Here is a 25464-nt window from a genome sequence, read left to right as displayed (position 1 = left end):
AGAAATACTTCATTTTCTGGAACAATTTCAAGGGTACCAACACTTTCGGCCATGACTGGATATAGGACCCTCCAAGTAATTTCAAATTTGAATATATCTCAAAAATAAGTTTAGTAAATTTACTTAAAATAAATAAAAATAGCCGCTAAACTTTTACACCTTCTAAAATCCCCCCAAAATATAAGGACACTTGAAAAATGACGCTGACATAAAGTAGACAGGTGATAAATGTTGTTTATTTGTGTAGTAGAACTAATTTGATTTAAGGGTATTCGCAATTAAGGTATGTATTTTTAAATTTATCAAATTTACAATATTTTCAGAAATCGGCTTAAACCATACTGACTTAAATTTCCACTATCAAAATAAAAAATACAATGTGTCATAAACAACAACACAATCTCTGTGATATGTTGAAACATTCCAGTTATTACCATGTAAAGTGAATGTAGGAATAGAAATATTTGCCCACCCCTAAGGTAATGAACTTTATTAACCCCGTTAATGTCCGAGGCAATCAGTTTGAAACAGATTTAATCTTTAGAAAAATCACAAGAATATAATCTCAGCAGATTAGTAAAAAAGTGGACACACTTTTTGTTATCTATAAAGTATTTATTTTCTTTTAAGTTAAACAATTGTCAATGATGCTTTGAATTTATAAAATGAGCACACATAGGCCCCGTACAACAGACACCGTTGTATCACTATAGCCATTTAAAAGAACAGTTACTAAACTATAGCTTTGTGTAAAAAACAAAAACATGTTGTTACATTATTGTTATGTCCATGATAATGAGAATGCATTACAACAGACATTCGGAGAATCTGCTCTTGGCAGTGGGGTCTGGGTTGCAGTTTCCTTATTGGACTGGGATTAGAAACGCACAAGAAAATGACTTTGGCACATGATATCATGTAAACATATCGAGACATAAAAAGAAATCATCTCTACTAGTGTATATTCATGATACAGACTTACTACAATAGAATGCTTTTAAAAATTCGATCATTCAAACATTCTGATACAGGTTCAGAAATTCAGGCGGATACAACAAAATACTGTGGTGTGCCATCAACCCGTGGATAGCCTACTGGTTGTAGGCTCCTGAAGATTAGAGTTTATTCAAAAAGGTTACTGCCACCTACAGGTAGATCAAGAGAACCATACATATTAAAAACAGTATGCTGAAAGTAGAAATCAAATACTAAACCTTAGAGCATGTTATTCAGCTGTGTTATAAGTCCATCAAAACCAGAAATGTAGTGTGTCTGAGGCAGACAACATCCGGTAGCTATGTATAAACGGAAGTTTGGGGGCTGCCTATGCCGAACTGTAGGTTTTTGTTTATTTTTCACCCCAATAAGACTTACACACTGGCCTTGTAAATCATAGTCACTAGAGATTATTACAAAATTATTGGTATGGGCATAATTTACTAGTCATATCAAATATGCGTTATCAAGGCATCATTTTCCTTGATAAATGTGGCTAATGTCACACCACTAAATTCTGTCTGGAGCATATAGATAAAGGATTTACAGCTAATTTGTGGACGAACTAGTGAAAGCAGGACATTAACGTTGCATGAACGTTGATAAAATCAACAGCCGACATTTGCCACTGATGGACACACAGTATTCAGCATGTTGGATTACAAAATTGCCCATTCTTTATATCTTCTGTAAAGTAAATGCCAGGTTTCCAGCAGTGGCTTATATCCCATTCATGGGGCAGTAAACATGCATGCTTAAATGAAAGTTGTAAAATCCAGCTTTTAAATTAATGAGCGAGCACAGCAATATTATGTTTATGCACAACCTAACAGTGCTGGCAAGTAGATGCAAGAATTGACAACCACAGGTTCATTCACCAATAGTCTGAGTGAACATTGACCAACTTAAGAGGTGTAACCTTAGGAGATGTAACCGATTTCCCCAGATTCTGAGATGCAGACTTGAAACTCAATTAGAAGCAAGGCTCAGTGTCAGTTGCATTTTTTGCAATTAAAAAAAAAAAATTCTGCCCCCTCCCTTCTCCCACCAACTATGTTCACTTAAAGTGCTTAAATCAGGCACCATATAAGAAAGTGTGAAAAATCGTCTCCACTTACACTTCACGTTTATAGCTGGCCTGTATAAACCAAACTCTTACTTTGTGTTGACCTAGTTAGAATGTATGACACTAGTAACAAATAATGAATATGGCAAATGAGTACAAAAGAGCACGATATGTACAGAAAAAAAATGGCTGCACTCGTGACTGGCAATCCAGGCCACAGTACCCCAAATAAATTACTGACTCATTCTTATATATTACAGAAAATAGACTTCTAAATTATTTTCTGATTAGAAGAGGAGAGGGAGGAGGAATAAGAAAAGGTCTCATTCACAGAATGGAATTGTACCATTCAACAGACTGGTTGCTTTGTTCTTTACACTATTTAAAAAAAAGTTTTTTTTCCCTACGTTATAGTTGTTAATGCAAAGGAAAAAAAAATAATAAACTTATGTTAGCACAAATGAATGCACATACATTCAAAGCTCAACTGAATAAAACATCTTCTGGCAGCAACACAACACCATAGTTTAGATCTTAGACTAAAATCTATAACGTAAAAAATATTTTCAATGTTCAGATTGCCAACCCGAGTTTTCCTTACCGCTCACCTATTGCATTGCTTTAGGCTTGTAATGGTTCTTGTTTGTGTTTAGGTACTCCACTCATATCCAGGAATACACACATTAAGAGAATTAAACATTGCACATACATGTTTACACTTTTTGCATTAAAATACAGAATTGAAGGAATACAAGCAAGAGAAACCAAACAACTTGTCTTCATGGGAAGTTATTTCTTACACACACGGCTAGATATAATGTTCCATTATCTTTTCAAGTGTATACCTCCATTCCTGCACATTCGGGAGTAGAAAGTCTGCCGGTTCATACTCTTCGAGGGCCTTAGCCTCTGTGCAACACTTAAATTATTATTTATTTTTTTTTTTTTAAAACGAAGAATTGTAGAAGGCCTTTGATTTGTTTTCTCTCTGGCCCAACTATCTCTCATGACCCATTGTAATTCTAAAATCCAAGTCAAGGTGGAATACTGAGGTATATAAATCCGCAGAATGTTTAACATGTACATCTGCAATGCATTCATAAGTGATGTCCATGAAATAACGGGCATTCCCCCCACCCTTTATCGCAATACTTAAGATTTCTACTGTTGTAAATTGAGTGAGAATTTCCACTGCTGCGATAACGAAGGGCTGCAGGCTTCAACTGTTAGGCCACCGGTTTTGGCATTCCGACTGTCTAAGCAAAAGTTACTTCCAACGTGTCTTAATTTGGAGTTGTTTTCAATTTGCTCCCATTTCTAAAAGAAGAAGAAAAAACAAAACATGGAGACGTGTTAGACAATATGACAAGTAACAAGCATCCAATTATCACTACACACTATTCTGCACGCTGTGTTTACGGCAGGATTTTTTTTCACCCCTTAAGGACCAAGCCACTTTGTAGGTTAATGACCAGGCCTCAATTTTCAAATCGGACCACTGTCACTTTATGTGGTTATAACTCAGGAACGCTTCAACGGATCCCGCTGATTGAGATTGTTTTTTTGTGACATTGTACTTGATCTTAGTGGTAAAATTTCTTCAATATAACTTGAATCTATTTATGAAACTAACAGAAATTTGTCAAAAATTTAGAAAATTTTGCAATTTCCAAACTTTTAATTTTTGTACCCTTAAATCAGAGAGTGATGTCACACAAAATAGTTAATAAATAACATTTTCCACATGTCAACTTTACATCAGCACAATTTTGGAAACAATTTTTTTTGTTAGGAAGTTATAAGGGTTAGAAGTTGACCAGCGCTTTCTCAGTTTTACAACAAAATTTACAAAACCATATTTTTTTTTTTAGGAACCACCTCACATTTGAAGTGAGTTTGAGGGGTCAATATAACCGAAAATACCAAAAAGGGACACCATTCTAAATACTGCACCCCTCAAGGTGTTCAAAACCATATTCAAGAAGTTTATTAACCCTTTAGGTACTTCACAAGAATTGAAGCAATGTGGAAGGAAAAAAAAATGAACATTTAACTTTTTTTCCCCAAAAATCTTTCTTCAGACACAATTTTTTTTTAATTTTGTCAAGGGTATCAGGAGAAAACAAACCACAATATTTGTTGTGCAATTTCTCCTGAGTACACACGGCAGTGCTCAGAAGGAGCATCATTTGAGATTTTGAATGTCAAATTGGCTGGAATTGAGATCAGACGCCATGTCGCATTTAGAGAGCGCCTGATGTGCCTAAACTGTGGAAACCCCCCACAAGTGACCCCATTTCGGAAACTAGATCCACCCAAGGAGCTTATCTAGATGTGTGGCGAGTACTTTGAACCCCCAAGTGCTTAACAGAAGTTTATAACGTAGAGCCATGAAAACAAATCAATCATTTTTTTCCACAAAAATGATCTTTTCACCCCCAATTTTTATTTTCACAAGGGTAACAGGAGAAATTAGACCCCAAAAGATGTTGCGCAATTTGTCTCGAGTACGCTGATATCCCATATGTGGGGGGAAACCACTGTGATCTCCTTACAGCGATTTTTGGGAGGCAGAATGAACAAATCCACAAAAGGTGAAGAATTGATTTTATTTTTTACGCCGTTCCTTGTGCGGTATTAGTGATTAGGCGACTTTATTCTTCGGGACGGTGCGATTACAGCGATACCAGATTTATATCCTTTTTTCATGTTTAGCTTCTGTCACACAATAAAAGACACTTTTTTTTTGTAAGAATTCTTTGTAAGAAATTTTTGCATCCCCATATTTGAGAGCTATAATTTTTCCATATTCCGGCCGACAGTCATGTGAGGTCTTGTTTTTTTGCGGGACGAGCTGACGTTTTTATTGGTACCATTTTCGGGCACATGACTTTTTTGATTGCTTTCTATTACGATTTTTGTGGAGTCAGAATGAACAAAAACCAACAATTAAGGATTTTTTTTTTCCTTCGTTCCGCGTATGGTAAAATTGGTAAGGCAGCTTCATTCTTCGGGTAACTACGATTACAGTGATACCTCATTTATATTTTTTTATGTTTTGGTGTTAACTTTTTTTTATTTTTCCGCTGATGGAGCTGTATGGCGGCTTGTTTTCTGTGGGACAAGATGGCGCTTTCTGTGATAACTATACTTATTACTATTCATTTTTTTATCGCGTTTTATTTCATTTTATCCAAGCGGTGTGATGATACCGCTTGGAAAAAGTATAATTTGCTACTTTTTTGTGTTTTTTTTTACGGTGTTCACTGAAGGGGTTAATCAGGGTGACACTTTTATAGATGGGATTTTTACGGATGCGTCAATACCAAACGTGCATTTTTTTGTTTTGTTTTTTTTTTCTACATAAAAATGTGTATTTTTAATGGATATTTTTTATTTTAATATTTTTCTTTTTTTTTTTTTTTTTTACCTTGTCCCTTTATGGACCTTTGTTGCAGGTATAATACATTGCAATGCTCCAGCACTGCAATGTATTATACCCTGTGCTGACAGCTGCCGAGACTATGCTGTGAGAATGGTCTCCGAGGCTTTCAGTAGCTGGATGACCCGGGGGTTGTCAAGACAAACCCGGGTCATCATGGCAGAGATCGGGCCCGACGATTACATCGCGGGGACGCAGATCAGAAGGCAGAGGGAGCCTCCGACCCGCTGCGTACCCCTGAACGCTGTGATTTCAGCATCTCCAGCTCGCTCATGCGGTGAACAGTCAGTCACATTGACTGACCAATCACAGCGCTCTGGGTGCAGGGACCGACGGTAAGGGTCCTCGCACCTCTTGCCGTGCCTGTCAGCTGTCTATGACAGCTGTCGACACTGAACAGTCACTGCGTGTTTACATGCAGTGACAGTTTAAATGCATGACGTGCATAGCCCGTCATGGTGCAGGAACTTACACCCGGCCATGACGGCCTATGCATGTCAATGGACGTTAAGGGGTTAAACTACCTCTGGGATATTTTTTTATTTTTTTCCGCTTATTCCAAGAGCCATAACTTTACTTTTTCATCCACATAACTGTTTGAGGGCTTGTTTTTGGGGGGATGATTGTACTTTTCAATGACACCATGCATTTTATCATGTAATGCACCTGGAAAGTAAGAAAAATAATCCCAAGTGTACTGAAATTGGAAAAAAAGGGAATTTTTTTTAATTTCTCATGATCACTACACGCTAAGACTGACCTGGTAATATGATTCTCCAGGTTAGTATGATTACACAGAAACCAAACATGTAGCTGTGTGAGGGCTTATTTTTTTTTCACATGGAGATGACATTTTTACAGATACCATTTTGGGGTAGATAACATTTTGAAATCATCATATAGCAATGCTGCAGCATAATTCTGGCATTTCAACTCCATTTCTCATTACACCTTTTACAGATCAGCTTAATTTATTTTATATTTTGATAGATCGGACTTTTACGAACACAGCAATACCGAATATATGTATTTTTTTTAACTGCTTTATTTTTAATGGGATATAAGGGGGCGATTGGGATGTTTGTATTTTGTTTTAATTTTTTTAAATATTTTTTCTCAATTTTTACTGTATTTTTTAGTCCCCTTCGGGGACTTGAACTTGCAATCAACTGATTGCTTGTACTATACATCGAAGTGCATATGTACTGCTATGTATAGAAAAAAAATCATGATCTGTGAACGCCAGCTAAACATTGGCTTTCACAGGAGTGCAATGTTTTAACTCTTCTATTAAAATGTTGAAGTTTTAAGAGAAAGTGTGATTTCCTCCTTCTTTTGATGAGCTTATCAGCTATTCCCGCTGTCAGAAGGATGTGATTGGCTGCAGAGCAGAACAGCACAGTTCTGTCTAATGGCTACATAGGTATATTCCAGATGCAACCCCTATTCTGGGTGGATGTGCAGTACTTGGCTGTGGCCACAATACAGTTGCTAGAACTGTGCCGTGTAGCTCCAAAACTTATCACATCCAGCTACAGCCGGCACTGGGAACAGCTGATCAGCAAGGGTGCCAAGTGGTGCAACCCAACCAATCTGATATTGCCAGTCTATCCCACAGGCCATCATTATAAAATTACTAGCTGACCGTTACCCGGGCATAGTAACTAACTGTGGTTAGTTAAAACAAATTATGAATAAATTGCACATAAAAAACATTTCACATCATATATTCAACACTACAGATTTGCAACACAAATTAAATAAATGATTACCTAAGTATTGATACACCTCATACTTCTGCTTTTCACAGCCTCCTCCTGTACCTCATGCTCCTCCATTTAGCATCAGCCACAGGAGATATATACCGTCCTGCGCTCTCCCTCCGCAGCCCCGCACTCCATCCATGTCCATGTAAAAGATTTCTTTTACAACCGGGGGCTAGTGGGCACCATCTGGTAAGCGTTCGCATTATAATCTCTTTACTTTTTTGGCATAATTATGTATGGCTGAACTCTTACCGTTGTTTTCATTTTCATAATGTCAGCCCGCTCTGGGAGCTCTCTGCCACCCTAGACATATTATGGTTACGATAGGATTTTTACATAGGCAGTAGTTTGCTAATTATATCCCATAAGGGCTATTATATCTTAGGCATTTTTGTGGGTTGGTGCCTCCTACCATTGTTGTGTATCTCCTCTTCTGGTGTATGGTGTCATATTTTATGTGTAATTATATTATGATTATTGTGCTTTTCTATATTTACCAATTACAATAACATTTTCATATTTTTATAATAAAAAACTGTTGGATTCAGTCACTCCTTTTTCTCCTTGTGTATGCATAGTCCCATGGAGTGGAACCACTTATCATGGCAGACCATATATTTAGGTTACTGCCATTTGTGTTTTGTAAAGTATTGGGCTATTGTGTTTTACTAATGGCTTGATACATACACATTCCATATTGGACAACCTATTTAACAGAATATCCAAAACTATAACTATTCTGATTTCGGAAATCCTGAAGTTGAATATACTGAACTGGAGATCGTGTAGTTAGGGAATAGTAGGGAATTTTTAAAGCAAGTATATTAGAAAATAGCTTCGACTATGGGACTAAATAGATAGGGAGTTAAGAGAAAAATGCTTTGCCTTCAGGCCACCCCTTTAAGTCAGTGCATTTGGAACTTGCTGCATGTCTTGAAGTCTGGATCTTATATTGGAGGCATTTGTTATTATACTTCATTATTACCATCAATCTGCCAATTGATCTGCTTCATTCTCAGGTATCTTTGCTATCTACAAACCCCAGCACCCTCTAACCAAGTAATAATCTCTCCTTCCCTCTTGCCTCCCCACCTGACCTCCTGCCCTGACCTGCTCCTCAACCTCAGATCTCTCCTAATAAAACACAAAACAAGTCGCCCACTCTCCTCCCAACTACTCTGCCTCTCTCTCCATCTCCTCACTGTTGGCGACATATCTCTCAATCCTGGACACCCACAGCTCATACATTCCATTATTACCCCCTTCAATCGCTCCCAAACCAATACAAACACCAGAAATCTTTCCAACCTCAAATCTGTGCCCTTCACACCTACCACCCTGCTCCCTTTCTCTGCATCACTCTGGAATACCCGCCCCTTCTGCAATAAACTCCATGTGATTCACGACCTCTTTACTTCTCGCAATTTTTCCTTCCTTGGCCTCACTGAAACATGGCTGACACCCTCCGACACCGCCTCCCCTGCTGCACTATGCTACAGCGGCCTCCACTTCGCCCACACTCCTCGCCCTGGCAACAGACATGGTGGAGAAGTGGGCCTTCTCTGTTTCTATTGGGTTACCGAGGAGGAAAACAAGACCAAGCTAAGTCACAGAAAACCAGAGAGGTTGGTAACTACGCGGATTGCAGGACCCTGATCCTAACCACACAACTAACAGCAGCAGTGGAGCGTACTTACGATGATTCTAGACGCCTCGTCACAGACGAAGGACTAAATAAACCTAAAGCAAGAAAAGGGGATATCTACAACTGCCCCAGAGCAGACACCAAAGGAATAGACAGCCCCCACACTTGTATTGACGGTGAGACAAGATGAAAACACGAACACAGGTAGGAAAATAGGCTGAGCAAACGATGGGGCCCACACTAACTAGAAAGGACAGGAAAGATACTGTCTGCAATCACGCCAAAAAACCCTGCAAAAATGTCCAACACTTCTGATAGCAAAAAAACCCTGAAGTCACTAGACTTCACCCACTATATCAGTACTCTGGCATATTCTGAGAACAGAGCAAAAAGAGGCCAATCTAATAAGGGACAAAAAGCAAACTGGCACATACAGTGAAATAAGAATGGAAATTCAGCACAGTCCCAGCCGGGGCTGGCTGACCACACAAAAAAATGAATAGACCAAACCAAATCAAATGTGAACATTAGCAGAGAACACTTAGCTTGAGAAGGCAGGAACTGAACTGGAAACAGACCTCAGGAGGCAGGAAAAAATCACCAGCATGGGAATAGGGAGTCGGCAGTCTTAAATCCAGTCTGAGACTCCAGATGTCCAATCCTCATCCTCATTGTCAGGTGGCAGGTCTCTGTTAATTAGATCAGCTTCATTACCTCCTGCCACCACCAGAGGGAGCCCGGAAAGAGAACTCAACTCCTCTGTCAGTACAACCAGCTCCCTCACCAGAAACCAGAGGCAGACCAGAAAATGAGTTCACAACACTTCTCCTTTCTTCCAACTGCACCTTCAACCCAATCTTACCTCTTCCCTCCCTTATCCTCCTCTTCTTTGAAGTCCACTCTGTCCGCATCTACTCTCACTCCAACTTCCAAGTGGCTGTCATTTACTAACCTCCAGGACAGACCACTGCCTTCATTGACCAATTCTCTACCTGGCTCCTTCACTTTCTCTCTGCTGACATTCCCACCATCATCACGGGTGACTTCAACATCCCCATTGACACCCACCAGTCGGCAGCTTCCAAACTCCTGTCCTTTGGACTTTTACTCAGTGGTCCTCCTCAGCCACCCACACAGACGGACACACATTAGACCTGGTCTTTACCCGTTTCTGCTCCTTATCTAACTTTAAAACCTCCCCTCACCCTCTATCTGACCACCATCTACTCTCTTTCTCATCCCTTTCCTCACCTGTCACCCATGTCCAGCAACAAGCGCACCCCCGCAGAAACCTTGCACACCTAGACACTCGCACACGCTCTGACTCTATTCTACCACTGTCCTCCATATCTTCACTTCACGACACAGACAATGCCACTAGTTTCCACAATGCCACTCTTGCATCAGCCATCGACTCGGTCGCCCGTCATGCATAACAAAGTGCGAAGAATCAATAGACAACCCTGGCACAATAACCCCACTAAAAAGCTTCGGCAAGCATCCAGAATTGCTGAACGGCACTGTGAGAAAACGAACTCGCAAGACGACTTCACTGCACTCAAACAAGCAACACTTGCATTCAAATCAGCTCTCACCTCTGCTAAACAGGCTGTCACGATAAAGTGAATATGATCTATGATTTCCCTTAATAGCACACCTTCCAGAATCTTCCATTCTCTACACTCTGCTAGAACGATTCATATCTGCAGAGACAAGCGACCCCCCTCCCTTTCCCCTTTGTCAGCAGCGCAGCTATGACCCCACCCTTCTGCCCCTCAGCCCTCTCCACACACACTCCTTGTAACGTGAGATTCCAGTGAGTGGTCTCCCTCCGCACAAAGGAATGTCTTTGTCTGTCCGATGTGCTGGGCTCTTTCTAATAGCCTATAGCCAGAATCTAATAATTTGGTCATAATGCGACCCGTGTTTCTCCCGGTTCCAGGGACAGCAGAACCCGATAAATGGGTTTCGCCAGAACAGAGTTGAATAGACAATCCGTGTTGGGAGTCAAAAGTAAGCTAATTTCAAGCCAAGATGAGTGATGGGTCTGCCGTTATATTCTGCTAGGTTCTCCAGCCCAGTTATACAGCCGAGAAGGTTTGAGAACCAAAAGGGGAGGACCCCAGGAATTCAGCCCCTTTAGTGACGTCATGACCCAGAACTATAGAGTACAGTCACTCAGTCGGGAGCTCAGACTGCTTTAGGAAACTCAAATATGCAAATAAAGTCCATGGAGCCTCATTTAAGAGTCTCAAACACGGGACTAGCCAGATCTTCCTCCAGGGAAGGACCCAGCCAAGGGGTGGCTCCTTTCGGAAACCACTATTACCACCATATTAAGTGGCCTTTTAAGTCAATATCCAGCTCTTTACGAGTTTACAGATATGACAAGGGAAATACCAAGGCCAGGTATCCATCCACAGACAGCTGTTTCGGGGTGTTGCCCCTCATCAGTGTGGAGTAAGATTCTGGCTAGGTGGGAGCAATGCCTAGTAGACCAACATCTGATGTCTACTGGATGTCTGTGGATGGATACCTAGCCTTGGTATTTCCCTTGTCATATCTGTAAACTCGCAAAGAGCTGGATAGTGACTTAAAGGGCCACTTAATATGGTGGTAAAAGTGGTTTCCGAAAGGAGCCACCCCTTGGCTGGGTCCTTCCCTGGAGGAAGATCTGGCTAGTCCCGTGTTTGAGACTCTTAAATGAGGCTCCATGGACTTTATTTGCATATTTGTATTTCCCAGGGAGCATTGCACCTAGGATTTCACGGATTGAGCGCCTTTGTCGGCTGCCGCAGTGTTTTCTTTGACTTGTCTCCCTGAGGTCAGTGTTTGTTTCGTGCTTTAGGAAACTGAGATACACAGCCACTCTGTCATGCATGGTGACGTATGGCTCCTCCCACCAGCCTGGTCTTCCTGAGATGATCTAAACAACTGTAAGTGTTTTCTTCTTTAACCCGGTTTTATTTGTAATTGCCTTGTACATACTTTGTTTCATATTGTAAAATCCTTTTATACCTTCTGTAAACACTGCCTACCTTTTTGGAGTAAAATATAAAATTATTAGTTCGTCTCTTTGCTCTATAACAAATCTACATGTGCCTGAAGCTAATTACGCTACTAATTTGGCTTGGCTTCGTACCCCTTTATTAATTTGGGAAATATCAAAAAAGTAATTGGAGCTGGTGGCAGCGAAGTGTGTTTTGGGTTAGGTGGGTAGCGCTGGCAGCGATGGAAGGGGTTTTATAAGCTGATTGTTTCGCTGCGGCCAGAGCATTTATAATTCCCTCGCTGCAGCGTGCCTGGTAGCCAGTCCACAGTAAGCGGCCCATCCGGCGACCAAATATCCTAGGTGCAGTTCCCTGACTGACCTGAGGGTGAAGGGGGGCGCTGGAGAGCTGCAAGTTCTAAAGTGGAACTAGAAAGTGGGATATACATAAATCCCTGCAGTTCGTGACATATTGTGGCAGCAGTGGGATAACTCCAATAAGCCCCTGCGATAAATTGATAGGTCAATAGCCTTGTTTGTGTTTTCATCATATTGTTTTTCAGTGATGGGATAACTAAGATAAGCCCCCCTGCACATGTGATAGCCGTGTGCCGGCCAAAGGTCACCCCCTTTTCCTGACACAGGCCTTCTTTACATCCCTTGTATCTTCCTTATCCCATAACCCTAAACAGTTGTTCAATACTTTTAACTCCCTCCTCGCCCACCACTGCCCCCTCCAACTTTCCTAATCTCTGCTGAGGACTTTGCCACGCACTCCAAAAACAAGACAGACCAAACACGGCAAGTCTTTAATGTTCAACCTCCACAACCCCTTTGTATACCAGACCAATGCCGAAACCCCATAACCTCCTTATGCAACATCACTGAAGGGGAGCTTGCTCATCTTCTTTCCAAATCACACCTCACCACTTGTGCACTCGACCCCATCCCATCTCACCTCCTCCCCAACCTCGCCATCACTCTTATCCCATCCCTAACCCACCTCTTCAACCTATCACTAACGTCTGGTACCTTCCCTTCTGCTTTCAAACATGCCACAATCACGCCTATCCTTAAAAAAGCCAACCCTCGACACAACCGATATGTCCAGCTATCGCTCAATATCGCTGCTCCCATTCGCTTCCAAACTCATGGAGCAGCACATCCACGCTGAACTTTCCTCCCATCTCTCATCTAACCTGCTCTTTGACAATCTACAATCTGGTTTCCGCCCCACCACTCCACTGAGTCAGCCCTGACCAAAATTACTAACGACCTACTTACAGCCAAAGCTAACGGACAATACTCTTTACGCCTCCTTCTAGACCAGACCTCTGCCTTCGACAGTTGACCACTGCCTCCTACTACAGATCCTCTCTTCCTTTGGCATCAAAGACCTCGCCCTATCCTGGATCGCCTCATACCTCTCAAACTGCACATTCAGCGTCTCCTACTCCCTCACTACCTCCTCATCCCACTCTCTCTCTGTTGGAGTTCCCCCAAGGCTCTGTTCTAGGACCCCTACTTTTCTCAATCTATACACTTGGCCTGGGGCAACGCAAAGTCCCATGGATTCCAGTATCACCTTTATGCCAATGATACTCAGATTTATCTCTCTGGCCCAGAAGTCACCTCTCTGCTCTCCAGAATCCCGAAGTGTCTATCAGCCATATCCTCCTTCTCCTCTCGCTTCCTCAAACTGAATGTGGACAAATCTGAACTGATCATCTTTCCCCCATCTCACAGATCTTCCTTACCCGACCTATCTATAACAATTGACGACATCACGCTTCCCCCGTACTGGAGCTATGCCGCCTCGGAGTAACCCTTGACTCTGCCCTGTCTTTTAAACCACACATCCAAGCTCTCTCCACCTCCTGCTGCCTCCAGCTCAAAAATATTTCCAGAATCCATCCCTTCCTCAACCCTCACTCTACTAAAATGCTTAAGCATGCCCTCATCAACTCCCGTCTCGACTACTGCAACATCCTGTCCTGTGCCCTCTCTGCTAATACCCTCGCACCTCTCCAGTCCATTCTTAACTCTGCTGCCCGACTAATTCATCTCTCTCCTCGCTACTCCTCCACTTCTCCCCTCTGCAAATCTCTTCACTGACTCCCACCTTCCTCAGCATATCCAATTGAAATTACTAATACTGACCTACAAGGCCATCTATAACCTGTCTCCTCCATATAGCTCTGAACTAATCTCCTGATATCTCCCCTCACGTAATCTCCGATCCTCCCAAGACATCCTTCTTTCCTCCACACTTATTCGCTCCTCACCCAACCGCCTCCAAGACTTCTCCCAAATAGCCCCCATCCTCTGGAATTCCTTGCCCCAACACACCCAGATATCAACCACACTTGGATCCTTCAGACGGAACCTGAAAACCCACCACTTCAGGAAAGCCTACAGCCTGCAATGATCCCTGCTGCCGCCTGACCATTACTGGAGCTACCGCCTCACCATCACTGGAGCTGCTGCAACCCCCCAACCTACTGTCTCCTTCTCCACCATCCTGTAGAATGTAAGCCTGCAAGGGCAGGGTTCTCTCTCCCCTCTATATCAGTCTGTGATTGTTAGTTTGTTTACTGTAAGTGATTGTCACATGGGGCTTAGTTCAACTAAGGCTGTAATTGCCAGGGCCCCTGTGATGTCCCTGTAACTAGGGGAAACCCTGTCTGACCCTCAACCCAGGGTTTTTGCTGATGGTGCAAATGCCTGAGCCTCCAACCTTTCCTTGTCTCCTGCTCAGCCCTGCACTTAACCCTCCACCCTCCACCCAGTGAGGAGTCACACCACCAAAGCCCCCACACAAATTAAGACAAACAGGGAGAACTTAAACTGCACTGCGCCCAACGCACACAGGAATATACAGTAATGTGAACAGGGCACCACTAAACACAAATATGGGAAGGAGAAAGGATAACGACGGATCATACGCCACCAGATACGAATCTCTCTCTCTTCAGCACCTCCACTCCAGACCGGAACCACTTGGTATGAAACACAAGCTATAATCGGCGACGCCCATATGCCAGCCTGACTATTTAAAGACCGTGGGCGTGACTAACCTTCCAACCTGGTCTCCAGCAGGATTAACCCCCGAGAGCCTGAAGATCAAGCCGGCGCCACTGAGGCTATAGTGGCTGGAGGTGGAACTACCTCTGCCTGCCGGATGCTGTGGTGTGAACAGCGTCCGACATGACAGTACCCCGTCCTCTACGAGGGACCCCAGGGCCCTCAAGACTCATAGGACCCGGCTTGTCCGGATGACGACGGTGAAAAGAACTGACCAGCCGATCCGCATGTATGTCTGAGGCTGGAACCCAAGACCTCTCCTCCGGACCATTCCCCCGCCAGTGCACCAAATACTGAAGAGTACGGCGTACTACTCGAGAGTCCACTACCTTGGCGACCTCAAACTCTAAATCGCCATCCACCATGACTGGAGGTGGCATCGGCGTCGTGTCCACCAAGCCTACCACCTTTTTCAATAAAGCCCTGTGAAAAACGTTGTGTATTTTGTACACCGCAGGAAGTTCCAACCGATAAGCCACTGGGTTAATGATGGCAGAAATCCTAAAAGGCCCAATAAACCTTGGACCCAGTTTTAAAGATGGAATTTTGAGTTTTATGTTCTTCGTAGCTAACCACACCCATTCACCCACACACAGGTCCGGACCTGGCACGCGTCTACTGTCAGCCACCCGTTTGTACCTGGCACTCATGCTCAACAAACGCTGTTTCACCCGCCTCCAGACTGATGACAATTGGGCTCCTAGCTGATCCTCCTCCGGGACACCCCCCGAGTCACCCTGACGTAAGGTACAAAACTGAGGATGTTGACCATACACACAAAAGAATGGAGACTCTCCTGATGACTCTTGGCGGTGATTATTTAACGCGAATTAGGCCAGAGGAAGGAAAGTAGACCACTCCTCCTGGTTGTCGGACACATAGCATCGTAAATACTGTTCTAGATTTTGGTTCATGCGCTCAGTTTGTCCATTAGACTGTGGATGAAACGCCGATGAATGTGACAACTTGATCCCCAAACGTGAGCAAAAAGCTTTCCAAAACCTCGCCACAAATTGCGTACCCCTATCAGATACTATGTCAGACGGTACTCTGTGGAGTCTGACCACCTCCTTCACAAATACCTGAGCCAACGTCTTAGCATTGGGCAAAGAAGAAAACGCCACAAAATGCGCCATCTTTGAAAAACGGTCAACCGCCACCAGGATGACCGTGTTCCCTGCCGAGGCAGGCAAGTCAGTGATGAAATCCATAGAGATTTCTGTCCATGGCCTATTGGGTACCCCCAGAGGCTGTAGCGTTCCAGCAGGACGGGTTCGGGGTGACTTAGCCCTAGCGCACGTGATGCAAGCTGCCACGTAAGAGACCACGTCCTGCCGGATTTTGGGCCACCAGAAACGACGCGATACCAGCTCTAAGGTGCCCCTCACCCCTGGATGACCAGCCAGTACCGAATCGTGGTGTTCCTTCAACACCTTAAGGCGAAGATGCAGGGGTACAAATGATTTGTTGGCGGGAAGTCCTGGTGGTACCTCCTCTTGGGCCTCGGCAATCTCCGCCTCTACCTCCGTCGTGAGAGCCGACACCACTACCCCTTTCTGGAGGATGTGTACCGGCTCTTCCCGAGGTTCTCCCCCCGGAAAACACCTAGACAAAGCATCCGCCTTGGTGTTTTTAGCCCCGGGACGGTACGTCACAAGAAAATTGAAACAAGTAAAAAACAATGCCCAGCGAGCCTGCCTAGGAGACAGACGCTTGGCTGACTCCAGATAGAGCAGATTCTTATGGTCGGTGATAACTGTGACCTGGTGAGCCGCCCCCTCCAAGAAGTGTCGCCATTCCTCAAAAGCCAGTTTGATGGCCAACAACTCCCTGTTGCCGATATCATAATTCCGTTCGGCCGGCGACAGCTTCTTGGAGAAGTAGGCGCATGGATGCATCTCGCTCAAGGACGAGCCTTGAGACAGTACTGCCCCCACTCCCACCTCCGACGCATCAACCTCTACCACAAAAGGTTTAGACACGTCTGGTTGCACCAGAATGGGGGCTGAAGCAAAACTATTCTTCAGACGCTCAAATGCACGTATAGCCACCTCAGGCCAGTTCGCCAGATCGGCACCCTTTTTTGTCATGTCCGTGAGCGGTTTGGCGATAGTTGAAAAGTGTTTTATAAATTTCCTATAATAATTCCAAACTCAAGGAACCGCTGGAGTGCTTTCAGACTCTCCGGCCTCTCCCATTGCAGCACCGCTTGCACCTTAGCGGTGTCCATTTTAAACCCGGCTGCGGACACAATATATCCCAAAAAGGGCAACTCCTGGACAAAAAATAAACATTTTTCCAGCTTAGCATAGAGCTGGTTCTCCCGGAGCAACTGTAACACCTGCCTAACATGCTCCAAATGAGTGTCCCGATCGCTAGAATAAATGAGGATATCATCCAGGTATACAATCACAAATCTCCCCAGGACATGAGCAAATACATCATTAATAAAATGTTGGAAAACGGCAGGCGCGGTGGTCAACCCAAACGGCATAACCAGACTCTCAAAATGACCCTCAGGAGTGTTAAACGCCGTCTTCCACTCATCCCCCTGACGGACCCTTATGAGGTTATACGTCCCCCTGAGGTCCAGCTTGGAAAACCATTTTGCCCCCGCTACCTGGTTGAACAAATCCGGGATCAACGGCATTGGGTAGGGATCACGGATAGTAATCTGGTTTAACTCTCGGAAATCCAGACACGGGCGTAACCCCCCATCTTTCTTCTTAATGAAGAAAAACCCCGCGGCTACAGGCGAGGACGAAGGCCGGATGTGTCCTTTGCTCAGACTCTCCGCGATGTAGTCTTTCAGAGCTTGTCTCTCAGGACCAGAAATATTAAACATCCTGGCCTTAGGTAATTTGGCCCCGGGTTTTAACTTAATCGCACAGTCATAGGCTCTATGTGGAGGCAGTTCTGAGTAACCCTTCTCAGAGAAAACATCCGCGAAATCCTGCAAAGCCTCCGGCAGGCTGGGCGTCACGGCGGACACACATGTGGCCAAGCAATTGTCTTGGCAGAAACCACTCCATTGTACTATGTCCTGAGTTTTCCAATCAATTACCGGGTTGTGCCTGGACAACCATGGAAAACCCAGGACCATTTGAGCTGGGAGATTACGGAGGACCCTACATGTAACCGACTCCGAATGTAGGACCCCAATGTGGAGTTTCACCTCTGCCACAAACTCTGTAATCTCCCCTTGAGGGAGGGGAACAGCATTAATGGTCACCACCTGTATGGGGCGAGGAAGTTTTTCGATCTTAAACCCGGCGGTTGTGCAAACTCATCTATGAGATTGGTGGCGGAACCGCTATCCACAAACACTGATATAGGTAGCTCTCTGCCCGCGATAATAACCTTGGCAGGGAGCATACATTGAGATACCATCATGGAGGATATGCATACGCTCAGTTGGGTCTCCTCCATACCCTCTGAGCTTAACAGTTTTCCGCCGATGTGACCCTCTTAGGTAGTACCGGGCAAACGTTAACATAATGACCTCTTTTACCACAGTAGAAACATGCTCCGGGCTTCTGGAATCCCGGAGCGCGATGCTTAACCTGTGCCACGCCAGCAATCTGCATAGGTTCAGGGGACTCATCTACTTCAACCACACCTGCACCTCTGCTTTCCCCCAGAGGTAGCGTCTCCTGTGCCCCGACGAAAACGGCGATCAATACGTATCACCAAACTCATGGCAGACTCCAACGATGCCGGAGTCTCATACATCAGGAGGGCTTGTTTCACCCTCCCTGATACCCCATGAATAAACTGGCTCCGCAGTGCTGGGTCATTCCACTGTGTGTCTACAGCCCACCGGCGAAATTCCGGACAATAGTCCTCTGCCATGCGCTCCCCCTGGCGGAGGGCGCGGATTTTAGATTCCGCTAGAGCCAGTCGGTCAGGGTCATCGTAAATGAGCCCGAGGGCAGAAAAAACATTATCGACAGAATGAAATGTAGCAGAGTCAGCTGGTAAGGAAAATGCCCATGCTTGGGGGTCACCACTCAGTAATGACAACACCAGCCCTACTCGCTGGGCCTCATTACCTGAGGAGATTGGCCGCATGCGGAAGTATAACTTGCAGGCCTCCCGAAATACGACAAATTTGCTGCGATCGCCTGAAAATCGTTCTGGCAGCGGAAACTTCGGCTCTACACCGATACCGGCAGATGCCGTTTGCACCTTCGCTACTACCAGGCCCTGCTGCTGAACTGCCCCTTTCAACTCGGAGACCTGTAAGGACAGCGCCGCCAACTGGCGGGTTATGGAATCTAATGGATCCATGGACTCCTGAAAAAAAACAATGTGGGCCGATTATAATGTCACGTGGGGCTTAGTTCAACTAAGGCTGTAATTGCCGGGGCCCCTGTGATGTCCCTGTAACTAGGGGAAACCCTGTCTGACCCTCAACCCAGGGTTTTTGCTGATGGTGCAAATGCCTGAGCCTCCAACCTTTCCTTGTCTCCTGCTCAGCCCTGCACTTAACCCTCCACCCAGTGAGGAGTCACACCACCAAAGCCCCCACACAAATTAAGACAGACAGGGAGAACTTAAACTGCACTGTGCCGCACGCACACAGGAATATACAGTAATGTGAACAGGGCACCACTAAACACAAATATGGGAAGGAGAAAGGATAACGACGGATCATACGCCACCAGATACGAATCTCTCTCTCTTCAGCACCTCCACTCCAGACCGGAACCACTTGGTATGAAACACAAGCTATAATCGGCGACGCCCATATGCCAGCCTGACTATTTAAAGACCGTGGGCGTGACTAACCTTCCAACCTGGTCTCCAGCAGGATTAACCCCCGAGAGCCTGAAGATCAAGCCGGCGCCACTGAGGCTATAGTGGCTGGAGGTGGAACTACCTCTGCCTGCCGGATGCTGTGGTGTGAACAGCGTCCGACATGACAGTGATATCTGCAATTTGTATGGAACCCCTTCTCATGTACAGCACCATGGAATCAATAGTGCTATATAAATAATTTGTGCCAAAAGAAAATGTTTATAATTGCCAAACAAGAATTAAGGATATTTCATCTGTATACGGTAATATGAGAAATATGAAATTGCTATTGAAATTTTAACTAAAAGAAATTGCATACAGTAAAAGTTTTTGATATCATATTTGTGCTGTTTGGAGAGCATGTTCTTCATTCAGCAATCAAAAACATCAGCATTTCTGGCAACTCAATTCCCCTTCCTCTTTTTTCAGATAAAGCTAATTTACGTTATATCTTCATAGATCTAACTTTTAAGGACATAGCAATACCAAATATGCTTATTTTAATAATAATTAATGGAAAAAGGGGGTGATTTGAATTTCTCTTTTTTTTTTTTTCTTAGTCCCTGTATGGAACTTAAACCTTAGATCATTTGATTTCTATGTGGTATATACTTCTGTATTGCAGTACCTAGCAAAAGTGACATTCTCCGGCGGGCTTCAGAGGGGGACCTGAGATGGTGAGATGGCAGCCTTAGGCGTCCTTCAGCAGGCTCCTGACTGCCATGAAAAGCACGCAGCACTACATTTGAATGGTTAAACTGCATCAATCCCATTGGTGCAGTTACAGGAACATACTGACTGTGTATCAGAGCCAGCATCTCTCAGGTATAATGCAAGTTCAGTTCCTGAGCCCACTCCACACACTGCCACCCCAACAAATTGACATACTTTTAGGTCACATTGGAAAAGGGGTTACATGAGAAGCATCTCACTATATACAGGGGCATAATATACGCAAAGTGCCATAAAATACGAAAAAAAAAAAAGATCAATTCTGACATTTTGAAATGTTCAATAGACATTAACACTTTCTGTGGTAGAGGAATATTACAGATGATGTTCTCTTACTTGTCTAGTGTCATTTTCTCTGCAGCCCTGAAGTTTTAAAAGTGAACCTGGCGCTCGCTCCACAACAGTAAGACAGAGATCCATATGCTTGACCGATTTGTCCTTCGTTAAAGCCCATTCCTAAAATTAGAGGGGAAATGGAACGACAATGTAAGAAAAAACTAATTTCCAATAATACTTTTCTACTTGATTTTACCAAAATTTCTATGCAAAAGTTAAGTATGACTTTCGGCGGCATTTACAGTTTAGTCTAAATAAAAATATGAGTAACCTTTTAAATAAATCACATAACCATTGCGCAGGGCATGTCTATCCTGTAGTAAGAAGGAGAACATTGACTTTCACTATGCCAGGTCTTTCGTTCAGCCAATAAAGTAGCTACCTGCTTAATCTCAACATCTGCTGTAGGCGACATGCCTACATATCGACATTAAAGGAGTCTTTCTGGAAAACCTCTTAAATAGTGTTACACAAAGGTGGTCCATGCCTATGCAGTATATCTAGCAAGTCTAAAGTCATGAAAAAAAAAAATGCTAGGCTGCAACACATGTAAAAAACTATTGGCCAATGTCGTAATTTTCCCACAGCTATATCTTCTGATCTGGCACAGAATTTAAGCATATTTGCAGCTGCCAGAACTCTGTGGCAGAGGCTTACCTACTGCAGGGACTAAGCATAGCCTAATATGCGTGATCAACCTTTCATTCAAAATCTACAAAGTTTGGTGGGACTTTTTTTTTTTTTTTTTAAATCATTTACCAGCTCTAAAGGCGTCTTGTAATCATGCTTCAAAAAAATAATGATTATAGTATATATGATTTTGGGAGTCAACCAAATAATTAAAAGTGAAATCGGTGGAGCTACGGATGAAACATACGATGAAAGAAAACACAATATAATCTTTACACCTTTGGTGAACTGCCTTCTTTTGTAGACAAAAATTTCAAGTTTTGACTCAGACCAGAGCACCCTGAATCCATTTTGCTGCATCCCGTTTGTGTTGTCATTTATAGTGGAATCAGTTGGTCTTGTTTTACTCATTCTGAGTCTTGAATAAATGGTTTTGGAACAAAGCGTTAAACTGGGGTTGAAAGGAGTTCAAGGCTTATAGGTACTTACAAGGAATGGCGACTAATACAAAAATCCCTTTCATGGGAACTGCCACAGATGTGCATTTTACTAAATCGTTTCCTTTTGAAAACCCTTCCATAAACTGCTTTTATGGACATATGAGCTCTGGCTGAGAAACTACTGGCTTCCTGTGAGGTCAAGTCAAAATCTCCACCAGTTTTCAAATTCTCTCTACTCGTTCTATCGATGTATCTATCTCTATCAGTTATGGTATCTATCTTTCTATCCGGTATCCAGCCATCCATAGGAGTAGGGGCTAATCTTTATTGGCAGGCTTGGTGCTTTGTGCATTACTTCTATTCCCAGTAAGTGTTCTGGACAGGACATTAGGTTGAGGCCAGTGGAGGACTGGGAGGGGTTTTGGTGGAGTTAGAGATCTGTGCTCATTGCTGGCTTGCAACCCTAGAAAAGGAAGGTTGGGAATTGTAGTAAGAAAGGAGACGAAGATTCTGAAGAGGAAGTGATTAATGTGAGAAAATAAGTGTTGATGATAAATTATGCAGGGGTTTGGTGATGATCCAGTTGTTGCAATCCACATGGAAACCAATCACAGCACTTATGGAGTTAATTGCATGGCTTAAAGAGAACTTGTCAACAGCATGTTACTACAGAGAGGACAATATTGGCATGGTCATGCTGATTAAAGTGATACACCAAGTGAAGAAATCAGTTTTGCAGATTTTATTTAATCTTTGTTTGAAGTTTCCTTGTATTCATATGTTTGTGCATCTGGGTGGGACTGTGGGTATTGTCAGTGACTGTCTGGGTGTATTTTCTTCTTATTTATTCAACCCCTTAATGACCGCCAAATACGTCTTTTTACTGACCTGAGATATAAGAGAATATCATCCCCATGCAGGTGACAATCCAGCAGCTGTCTGCTGTACACTGTAGCTGACAACTTGCTGTATCACAAACGATCAGTGTTGCCACCGTCCATATCTGTTTAACCACTTAGTTGCAGCTGTCAAAAGTGACTACATCAAATAAATGGTTAATAGATTGTGGGGGCTTCCGCTTTAATCTAATTGACACACCGAGATCATAATTGTATGGTCCTGATGTATGCCATAGCAGGTCATGGCCAAATAGCGGCCTCAGAGTCTCCCGGCTATAGCGGCCTGTTCAGAAGTCAGCGACATTGAGGTGGTAAACAAACACTTTTTCATTCCTGCTATATCACTTTGCATTAATTCCTGAAAATCACCTGAAGGGTTAATAAACTGACAGAGGTTTTCAATATGTCAGGGGGTGCTGTTTTTAAAATATCACGTTTGGGGTTTTCCAATATATAGCACCCCCAAAGTCACTTCAAACCTGGATAGGTCTCAAAAAAATAAATTTTGTAAATTTCCTTAAAAAAATGAAAAATTACTGCTACATTTTTAAACCTCCTAAAAGGCTAACAAAATAAATTAGCATTTTAAAAATGGTGCTGATGTAAGGCAGACATGCGAGATCATTCAAAGTTTGAAAGTGGCAATTTTTGTTACATTTTTGTAAAGGTTCCGATTTTTTTTTTTTTCTTATAAATAAACACAAAACATGTTAACTAGTGATGAACGAGTATACTCGTTGCTCGGGTGTCCTCCAAGTATTTTGGCGTGCTTGGAGATTTAGTTTTCGTCGTCTCAGCTACATGATTTGCGACTGCTAGATAGGCTGATTACATGTGTGGAATGCCCGTTTGTTAGGCCTCTTTCACACTTCAGTTTTTTGTGTCAGTTACAATACGCCAAAAAGGTGGAGAAGCGGATCAGTTCTTAACTGATGTGAACGGATGCCACAGGATCCGTTGTTTGACGGATCCGCAAAATGAGGAAATTTAAAGGAACCGCTGGCCGGGAAGGAGAGGGAGAGAGAGGGAGAGGGAGGGAGAGAGAGGGAGAGAGAGGGAGAGAGAGGGAGAGAGAGGGAGAGAGAGGGAGAGAGAGGGAGAGAGAGGGAGAGAGAGGGAGAGAGAGGGAGAGAGAGGGAGAGAGAGGGAGAGAGAGGGAGAGATTTTTTTTTTTGGTCCGGCACCCAGACAGAATTTTGGGTTAAATCAGTGTCTGGAGGATCCGCCGGCCAAAAAAACGTTGCAAGCTCCGTTTGGAAATCTTTGAGGATGTTAACGGACATCAACATTATGGCGGATCCTCACAAAAAAGGATGCAACGGACAGCAATCCATCAAAATCCGCCGATAATGGAAGTCAATGGGGAAAAAAACGGATCCGCAAAAAAAATTTGCGGATCCGTTTTTTTTCAAAACATGGCGGATTTTGACTGTAAAAAACGGAAGTGTGAAAGAGGCCTTAGGGAATTCCCACATGTATTTGGCCTGTCTACACGTCGCAAATCATGCAGCTGAGACGAAGAAAACTAAATCTCTAAGCACACAAAATACTCGGAGGACACCCGAGCAACGAGTATACTCGCTCATAACTAATGTCAACCTAAATTTACCATTATCATAAATTATAATGTGCCATGAAAAAAACAATCTCAAAATCAATGGGATTTGTTGAAGCATTTTAGATAAGGGAACTGAAGGTAAATTTATCAAATTCGCAGATGATGCAAAGCTAGGAGGGATAGCCAACACTAGAGAAAATATAGAAAGGATTCAGAATGATCTAGCAACAGCACTTGTGAAAAACACTTGGGTATACTAATAGATCATAGACTGCACATGAGTCAACAGTGTAATGCAGCAGCAAAAATAAGGCAAACACAGTTCTAGGATGTATTAAGAGAAGATTAGAGTCTACATTACATGAAATAATTATCCCTCTCTACACCTCCTTGGTCAGGCCACATCTGGAATACGGTGTCCAGTTCTGCGCACCACAAAAAAACTGGAGCAAGTTCAGAGACGAGCCTCCAGGATGGTGAGCAGACTGAAAACTATGTCCTACGATGAACAGTTAAAGAATCTAGGAATGTTTCGCTCGTAAAAAAGGCCAAGATGAGACTTCATAGCGGTCAACAATATCTGAAGGGATGTCACAGTGTAAAGGGATCATCCTTATTCTCATTTGCACATGGAACCATGAAAAGCAACAAAATGAAACTGAAAGGGGGAAGATACAGATTAGCTAATAGAAAAAACTTTTTGACAGTGAACATGCTGCCACAAAAGGTGACAAGTTCTCCTTCAATGGAAGTCTTCAGAGGTTGGACAAAAATCTGTCTGAGATGGTTAAGTGCATCCTACTCTGTATTGACAGGGGGTTGGACATGATGACCCTTGAGGTCCCTTCCAACTCTAACATTCTATGATTCTAAATCTTCAGGAAAATAGCATCAGCGGCTGCATATGCGTAGATTGCTTAATGCCACTGGCACCATTTTTACTGAAGCCTACCATTAGGTCCTACTCGTGGTCGGCACTTGCGCAGATTGATCTGATGGTGGGCTTCAGTAAAATGGTGCCTGTGGCACTGAGCAATCTACGCATGCGCAGCCATTGTCCTTAAGGCTTCCAAGAATTCAC

The 25464-nt window shown here is 43.4% G+C and overlaps 1 protein-coding gene across 1 annotated transcript in view; it reads right to left on the bottom strand.

Annotated features, from left to right (window-relative positions):
• Positions 1-214: 214 nt before the first annotated feature.
• The window catches only part of LOC141049001 (polypeptide N-acetylgalactosaminyltransferase 2-like), a 115160-nt gene continuing 89910 nt past the window's right edge, over positions 215-25464 (bottom strand). Inside the window, exons 9-10 of the mRNA XM_073545090.1 lie at positions 20857-20976; positions 215-3379 (exon numbers count right to left, since the gene is read on the bottom strand). Of these exons, the coding sequence (XP_073401191.1) occupies positions 3224-3379; positions 20857-20976 (276 nt within the window). The 3' untranslated portion in view covers positions 215-3223. The remainder of the gene's footprint in view (positions 3380-20856; positions 20977-25464) is intronic.

This window comes from Dendrobates tinctorius, unplaced genomic scaffold, assembly GCF_039654945.1.
Source record: "Dendrobates tinctorius isolate UK_male_01 unplaced genomic scaffold, ASM3965494v1 ptg000140l, whole genome shotgun sequence".
In the NCBI taxonomy this organism is placed as follows: domain Eukaryota; kingdom Metazoa; phylum Chordata; class Amphibia; order Anura; family Dendrobatidae; genus Dendrobates; species Dendrobates tinctorius.
Note: the sequence above shows the minus strand (reverse complement) of the source record. Positions and strands in the feature narration are given on the sequence as shown.